General features: G+C 42.5%; 1 protein-coding gene across 2 annotated transcripts; it reads left to right on the top strand.

The window, feature by feature from the left end:
* The first annotated feature begins 3613 nt into the window (after window positions 1-3613).
* Window positions 3614-5961, top strand: LOC120440963. 2 transcript variants are annotated; one of them, XR_005613671.1, is made up of 3 exons: window positions 3614-3877; window positions 3976-4031; window positions 5120-5961. XR_005613671.1 is itself a non-coding variant. In XM_039614519.1 (3 exons), exons 1-3 carry the CDS (start codon window positions 3792-3794, stop codon window positions 5937-5939), a joined length of 969 nt encoding a protein of 322 aa, XP_039470453.1. In that variant the 5' UTR covers window positions 3614-3791; the 3' UTR covers window positions 5940-5961. The 2 variants fall into 2 exon arrangements, 1 of the variants encoding a protein (XP_039470453.1); XM_039614519.1 differs by having other exon boundaries at window positions 5113-5961.
* The last annotated feature ends 2808 nt before the right edge of the window (window positions 5962-8769 follow it).

Here is an 8769-nt window from a genome sequence, read left to right on the forward strand (position 1 = left end):
GGCTAATAAGATTGTTTCGTTTAGTGAGACATTTCTAAGATTTTGCTAATGAGGACATAATAAATAATTAACTATAACTATCCCGCACCAGGTCTAAAAACAGTTTTTGACCCAGTTTAGTCCAAGCTCCAGCTGTGGGACACACGGCCTCACACTGACGCTACAGAGGAGCTCATGGTCCACAGATCATCATCCCTCCTCCTTGCAACCCTACGCTGTGCTGCCATGTTTGCTTTTTAGAGAGCAGTCTTCCTCCTGATAACCCTTTCAAACAAACCACACTTGTCCAGTCTGTTTTAAATGTGCTGTCATGCACTTTCATCCATAACATGCAAACTGGGACGGTAGAGTCTGAGCTGGAGTTTGAAGTTCATTGCTGATGCTTTTCCTCGTTGGCATTGTGTCACACACACCTGGAAGCTCCAGACATGCAGCTGCTCACACTTGCTGGTGACCAGTTAATCAAATGTATGTGATCGCAGCACCCGGCTGCTATTCTCACTCTTAACTCCTATTGAAACAGAAAGGCTGGACTTTGTTTTTTCCAGGCTGCTTCTCCATTTTCTTAAATTATTTGTATGAGAAAATTACTCTGAGATTGCATTTACCTTATTTTAAGACCAGATTACTTTAATTATGGTCTGATATGTAAAACCTTATTTAAACCTACACTTTAAAGAAACTTTCTGTATACTGTGTCGCCTTATTAGAAAGCTCAAATGTTTTGCAACTCCATTCAGATGTTTTTGATCAAAAGTTGCTCAGTAATGGCTCTCGTTAAGTAAAGGTTACCAACTCCTGCTCCGGGAGCCTCTTACTAATAATGACAGATTGATTTTTATCAAAAGCTCGGGGAGAAAGCAAATAACATCACTTTCAAAGTAATTTTTTATTGAGCCCAGCTATGGTTGATTGGTTGGCATTTGGGCTGCATCGTTCACTTGAAACCACTTGGAATTCACTCATAATTCATGCACAATTAGCTCCAGATAGATAGCACCGCTTCAGCCGCCTGATAGCAGCTCTATGATTTATCCGCAAAGAATAGAACCTGGTTGTTTCCACCTCATTATTCACCAACACACACACACACACACACACACACACACACACCTCTGTGCTGCACTAAATCTAATAACTCTAAAGTCCCCCTCCCTCAGACAGGTGTCCCACACCATATTATTTCCCCCACGTGTGCCCGCCTTGCCTCTCCGAGAGTATACTTGACATTAAAAAGTTTGAGAAGCCTGTAATTCCGCAGCCTTCCAATTCACACGCCGCCGACCTGATTACCCATTCAGTGTGAAATGACATTTTGAAAGAGCCCCGGCTCTGACAGGTGGCTCTTTGTCATCATTATTCCAGCGTAACACCCACTCAGCCCTGCTCACTGTGCTGTGCTGCGGCTTGTGCCAACTGTTCCCACAGAAAAAAAAACTCACGGGCGCTCAAGACGCCCATACAAGCACACGCATATTGGATTGTTTAAATCAACACAGCCGGCATGAGGATGAAGTCCTAATCAGCAGAGCAATTAGCCACCGACTCAATGAGAGCTTTCTCACAAATACATAAACAAACATAAACAAAGGTGCACGTTTGCACACGCAGCATCTAAAAATGAAACAAAATGAGGTATTGATTGGCTGTCGGAGGGGCAAACAACATCATTTATCCCCCGCGGGACGACACGGAGCACAAAGGAATCAATCCAGAGGAGAACGAGAGGGGAATACACAGACGAAGAGCAAAGGCCGAACAAACGACAGCAGGCTGGCAGTAAACAAAGCTTTTAGACTGAGCTGCACTGCAACACACAATTTCCTTTTGAACTTCTGACTTCATCATTTAGAGTTTTAAACTTTTGATTCGTAAATAATGACTTAACATATCGTACTTTCAGCCCCCTTACTTATCATTTCTGAGACGTCCATAAACAGTGTTAGAAATGTTTTATGGGACTTCTGTAGTTACCTGCTATAAAGATCTTTGACCACCAGGGGACAGTGTTTACCAGAAAGGCTTAGCGTAATAGTACATGCAGTATTTTGTCTAACCTGTGTTTGCATGTGTCCATGCTTAAACAGTGAGTCTACAGCTGGGAGAGGTCCTCTCGTGTCTGACATCCCCACTCTGTGACCTAAGTTTATAAGTGGATGGAAGTGCGACTTGCTATGCCATCTTGTGGTATGATTTGGAATTACACAAAAGTGCAGCCCATTCCTCGTTCAACTTCAGCCGATGTCTCACACCGTACATATTACTGAATGATATTTACTGACTAGAAGTAATAAATAGAGTCATCTCTTCATTTTAACTTCAACACTGAGCGTCTGCAAAGCAAAATTTAATTTAAAATATGCATTTGCACTGTGGAAGACTCCAACCTGAGCCGGAGACACAAAAATCCATCCAGAAAACAGAAGTGCTTATAGTCTGAAGCACATTAATATCACTGTGTGTCTCATAAATTGTAATTGGTAAATTAAAAAAGAGTGTTTTCATTTTAAGTTTTTAATGAAGTCCTCCTTTATTCTGAAAGTGGGTTCATATCCTGACTGCTTTCATTTTTACAGCAGATTTATATAAGAAAATGTGGTTGGTGAAGGGAGTTACAGCGAGGCACTGATGGGTCCCAGTATGTTTGTCAGTATTATTATTATGCAGATCCATCATTGTTAAGCTGCAACGGTGACTGCACAGCCGAGGCCGAGGTTCAATCTTTATTGCTCCGGTGGCCAGCTTGCTTTGTTGTGACTGGAGTACCAAACAGACTGCTGGAGTACTGAGCATGCAAATGTAATTGTTGAAGTCACGGTCATAGCTGTGAGATGCACGGCTTCTTAAAGCAGTTAAAGTTATTAATGTAGAAAGTCAAGTTTACTGCACTCACAGTTTTTTATGATTTTAATGGATAAAAACTCAAGTCCTAAATATATACTTTGGATGTATGAAATACAGTGCATCATGAATAAACAATACGTTTATGACTGAAATTTTTATTTCACTTTTCCTTTGTAAAGTCTGAATCTGGCAACACAGGTAAATCTGATGACGTGACGACTTCAGCGACATTTAAAGTATTAGCGATCTACTTTATTTGGTGACCAATGCGCTTCAGCTTGTGGTCTTCATCAGGGTCATAAAGTCGGAATCTAGACAGATTTTTTTTGGCCTTCTCTGATTGGATTAAACCTGCCAGGCCCTGGAGTAACAGTTTATGTTTGAGCGAAGAACAAAATGAACATGTATATGTAAAAGAAGTGAGCAGCTGAGCAGAAAGCCCTCTGCTGTCATGCATCACATCATATCCTCTGCAGAAGACAGGTAAGTGCTCTCTGCTGGAGCAATCACATCTAGTGGGCACACCTGTGTGAGGCTGCCTCTGCGTGTGTGTGTGTGTGTGTGTGTGTGTGTGTGTGTGTGTGTGTGTGTGTGTGTGTGTGTGTGTGTGTATGTGTCCCTCACACTTGTATGGGGGAGGGGGTTGACCTGTTGGGTACCTCAGTTCAACTTCTCATTAAAGAAACCTGATTGGAAACACCTGCAGTAGGAAGGACCTATAAAGACAGCAGCATGTCCTGAACACTTGACTCAGAAGCACACTGGTGTTTGGTTGGTGTAGTTGGTGTGTGTGGACGTGTGGACGTGTGGACGTGTGGACGTGTGGACGTGTGGACGTGTGGACGTGTGGACGTGTGGACGTGTGGACGTGTGGACGTGTGGACGTGTGGACGTGTGGACGTGTGGACGTGTGGACGTGTGGACGTGTGGACGTGTGAGTGCTTTGCATGCACGCACAGTCCAGCTGGAGGGTTTGTGAGTACACAGCAAGTGCAGCTGCAGCAGTCATGGCTGCGTGGTTCCTAATTGCAAGGTACAATGTTTACATGTGCTTTTATGATCTGCACTTACTGTACTTGAATGTTACCTTTAGTCTGGTTTTATCTTGACTGTGTTTGTGCTGCTTGACAGGTTTTTACTGCTTTATGTTTTGAGTGATGTAGACTACTCCTCAGCTTTTCCAAGAGGTGAGCATGCTGAAACCTGCGCCAATGATGTTTATGAAATAACTTACTGTCTGACCTGAAGAGTCCAGCGAAGTCATGCCTGCACCCAGAGTCTGCAGCATCTCTTTAGAAAATACTTGATTATTCTACAGACTTATGTTGGAGCTTGAGGGAGAAGGTCTGACTGGGTACATGTGGGCATAGGAGATGCAGTAGCCTTGGTAAAAATTGTAATATTATGTGTAATAAAATCTAGAGCACATTAATAATTTGAGTTGTTGGAAGGAAAGGTTTAAGAGTCCTTTTTTATTTAAACTGGTGCAAATTATGTAGTATGTTATCTAGACAGTTTAGGGTTTTGGTTTTTTTCCGCTCCCCCACTTCAGATGATAAAGTTCACTAAATCTGTACCTTTTCAGGACTTTACAGATCCCGGGGTAAAGCTGGTATGCTTAATGTTCAAATCAGCAGGTTTAATTCAGTTGAAACAGGATATTTAAACAGACTGCAGTAAAATGAATTTACTGATTTGTTAATTGCACTACCACCCTTTCTCTGCATTTCTAATGTGACAGCTGCACACTTAGAGCTCCACTGCTTTAACGTCACAGCTGGGTTTTATTCAGTGGGGTAAACTCTACAGGTTGCATTTATGATGCATTGTAATCAGTCATCATAAGTGTGGCTGTTTCACTGGTGTTTTATTACCTTTTTACTCCAGTAATCACTTTAAAAGGTCAAGTTCTTCCCTGTTAAATTTGGAAAAGAACAATTCAAACTGGGTAACTGTAGATGGTATAAAAATGTGTGAATATTATGCTTTCTGTGAGTGGCTCAAGCAAGTGATTTCTTCTCTCATGTTAAAAGGGTATAAGAATGCAAATATCTTTGACACTGGCTTAAACTGAAGACTGAAGTTCTGTCCAAACAATGCTGACAAACTGTAGATGTGTTTTCAGTTTGACCAACCTGATTATAATCTGCATTCTTTCTCTCTCTCTCTCTCTCTCTCTCTCTCTCTCTCTCTCTCTCTCTCTCTCTCTCTCTCTCTCTCTCTCTCTCTCTCTCTCTCTCTCTCTCTCTCTCTCTCTCTTCTTCCCCCCCACAAGTCCTGTGCAGCCTAGAGTATGGCAGGGTGGAAGAGGGGAACACGATGTGTACGGAAACCCTCGTCCTTTCCAGTACATGAGGGCTCTGAGGCCGACGGATCCAAAGATCTACCCTAATGTGCGTGATCGGGTCAAAGTCGAATCCCCGAGATCGTATCAGCCACGCTCTAATATTCCCACCCACAGATCCATGGAAACATCTCCGCTCCAGCCTCGAGCACACAGAAACCACCTTGTGGCCAAGCCCAGGAGCTTTGACTTAGCCCTGAGGATCCCTTTTGCTCATTCTCGTGATGGTGCTAATCCTCCTCGGTACGGACCGAGTGGCCTTATTATTGACAACAGTTTTAATAATCCCCGCAGACAGCATGGCCATGATGCTTCCAAGCTGGGCTACCAGTTCAGCTTATCTGTTCCCTTTTCACGTGGTTCTCCACGCCACCCAGGTGGCCACGAACATCACGGTGGGCATCAACACAGGCCTGAGGAAGGCTATTTGGGTCATCAAAGAGAGCAGGTTCATGTGCCAGTTCGTCCAAGGCCATACCCCGACGAGCATCATCGTGAGCATGATCGCGAGCATCGTGATGAAGGCCGCCCTGGGCGGGAGTTTGCATTTCCAGAGCCAGATGGACCAGAAAACCCATCAAGGCCGCGCCATCCTCAAAGATATGTCGGCCCTTACAGTGGATACTACAACTCCCAGATGAAGCCTACGTGGAATGACTACTGGTGGCATTACCGTGGACCTCACTGGGGTCATATAAAGCATCCATCTTCTGACCCTTGGCCAAATTTCCATCGGTCAGCTTCAGACTGACATGGATGGAAGAGACAAGCCAAACTCATGAGGGCACAGGTGGGTCGTTAGTTTTCGGGTATTAAAACGTGGCATTTCATGATGGTTCAAACCTGTTCCTCACAAGTGTTTCCTCCTTTACAGCTTTACAGTGCAACAAGGATGATCTCCTGTATTTATCTGAAATAAAGTGTGAAAGCTCTCCTGCAGTTTCTCTTGTCTTCTGTCAGGTTGAAAGAATAGCTGAACACTTGGCTTGAGGTTAATCTTTCAAGAGCTAATCAAGATTCATGTGAGTCATGTGCTTGTAAGCAAGAAGCAACAAGTCTATGCCCAAATGTTAGAAAGCCACTGACTCTGCAGCTCATTAAATTTATGGGTGATGTGCATTTTGAGCCAACTCTAGCCCTCACTGTCACTAGAGCTGTAGCAGAGCCATTAAAAGTACCTGAGACTTTAGACTGAATCAGTAGTTCCATCCTTCAATAGTTGCTTACAAACTTGAAATAATTTTGGAACTTTGAGTGCCTGTGAGGATTGATTTTCATTAATCCAGTGAATCACTGTGGCTGAAGTATAAAATGGTTGAAGTATTCTTTGCTGGCAGTGGAACTAATGGTAGGGGAGGTGGCAGAACGTCTGTAAAGATGTGCTTGAGTTTCAGAGGGTTTTGTTGATAAAAGCTGGACTTCCCAGGTCTGCAAAAGTCAATAGCAATGCTAATTCCTTCAGTATTCAAATAGTTTGTTTTTAAAGATGTTGAAGCACCACAGCATAAAGGAATGTGCAACTGACCAGAAAAATGCTTTAATGCAGCAGTGCACTGGCACAGTGAACAGTCCTCTAGGCGACAGGTAAGTGCTCTCTGCAAGAGCAATCACATCAAACATGTGTTTGGTGGAACATGTGAGCACAAACTGGTTTAAAAAGAAGCAAATGGAGTATTTTGATGTTGGTGCTCTTTTGTGCGGAGAGCAGCAGGTTTCTCCAAAATGTGAGAGATCCACCTAGAACATCTGATCTCAAACACTGTTTGTTTAAAAAAAAAAAGAAGTGACTCTTGTGGCTAGGTGCACTGACTCAGTAGTCTGTGATACTGCACTGTGTGTAATATTTGACTGTTGACTCCAGCATGTAGCCCCCAGTAAAGTCAATCTATAATTTATACTTCAGTGAGTGAGTCAGACGTTGCACTTTTTGCTAATATGTGTTTATATATGACGACTAAGTTTTCCCACTAAACTTTCTTATAGTCATAAAGAAGTTTTTGCAAAATATTCCAAATGATTCTAACAAATCTGCGCTCAAAGGAGTTCCGCCCACTTGAGGTGTCTTGCCACAACGCTAGCATATAATGTGCATGCTGTGTCGTCATCACCACACATATGACGCTTCCTTCTGCACTTTGTAATTGTTTTTGCTTCTCTTCCTTTTTGATACAGATGTCTCTACAATGGGTTGTTTGAAAGGTTTCCACATCTCAGCCAACAACTCAAAGCAGTGTATTTAAAATACAGAAAAGTTTTCCATATCTGTAAACAAAACCATCCCAGTATGCACAAAAAAGCCTCAAGCCTGCAAACCCCTTGCAGCCACGATCTGTTGCCAGCAAATGGCCAAAGGAAACTGTTCTAACCCAGCCTCCACCACAGAAGAATCTATCACCCAAACACAAAAGCTTTGAATTTACCCTGAGAATTCATCAGACTTATCCTCATCGACTTATCCGTTCCCTCTTCTGTTTCTCGATCTCCCAATATCCCAATGACCAGCTATGTTGACTATTCAATAAGTCAACAAAATCAAGTTCAGCTATGATTGGATCAAGGTGACCCTTCTTGAACTCTGCTAGTAGTAGTTACTCAGAAACACAGGAGCGGACTCATGAGCCAGGTCATGTAAAACCACCAAGTTCCACTCTGCATGAAACAGAGGCCTTTCTTCAACTATGAAACAACACTGCAATAGACTTTTGAGCCAAGTCGTGTTAAACAGAGCTAAAAGATCTTGCAGTTTTTGGCAAGTGCCAAAAGTGTCAGCATATCAGCAAGGGTGATAAAAGTACAGACATTCTAAAATTAAACACAAGTACAGCTACTAGTGTTAAAAAATACTCTATTAAAAGTTAAAATACTGAGTCAGTGTCTTTACTCAAAAGTAAACATGAATAGGCTCTGAAATGTGCTCGGAGTAAGAAAGTAAAAGCTCTTTGGACACTTGTTCCTGACTAACTGAACCTTGTGCTATATTAATGTATTAATATTATTTATAAATGAGGTTTCAAACTCGGCTCGGCTTGAATCTGTTAAGTAGAAAATGAGTTAAAGGAAAATGAAAAAGGAATACGATGTTCTTTGTGTCAGGCTGGGATCAGCTGATCTGAGGTTTACTGCTCTTTGTGGATTTACACAACCGAATTTAACAAGATGTCAACTGAATTTAACAAGATGTCAGCAGGTGTTTTACGAGTTGTACTATTCCATCCTCTACACTGACAGTTTGTTTTTCCGCACGTTTCACAGCATGAGAAAACATGTCACATGTACAGATCAGTATCTCATTTAAAACCACGAGGCTTTAAATTTCCAGTTTATCAAGTCCCACTGAGCAGAGGGTAATGATAACGTCTCTTCTTCCTCTCCTGTCCCGTCTTACTTATTTTTCTGCATCTGTGAGTGAAGTTCGCTCCCTTTCTTTTCTCTCCCTGTGAAATACAGCAGCTGGAGCTCTAGCTGCAACACGCTGTGTCACTGTGTTTGCTGAGCTGATAGAAACGCTGCATTTGAAATTACCTGACACTGAAAAACTGTTCCTCCCTTTATTTGTACTTTGTTACTTCAGTGTAAAGCAT

This window comes from Oreochromis aureus, linkage group 7 (assembly GCF_013358895.1).
Source record: "Oreochromis aureus strain Israel breed Guangdong linkage group 7, ZZ_aureus, whole genome shotgun sequence".
Classification (NCBI taxonomy): domain Eukaryota; kingdom Metazoa; phylum Chordata; class Actinopteri; order Cichliformes; family Cichlidae; genus Oreochromis; species Oreochromis aureus.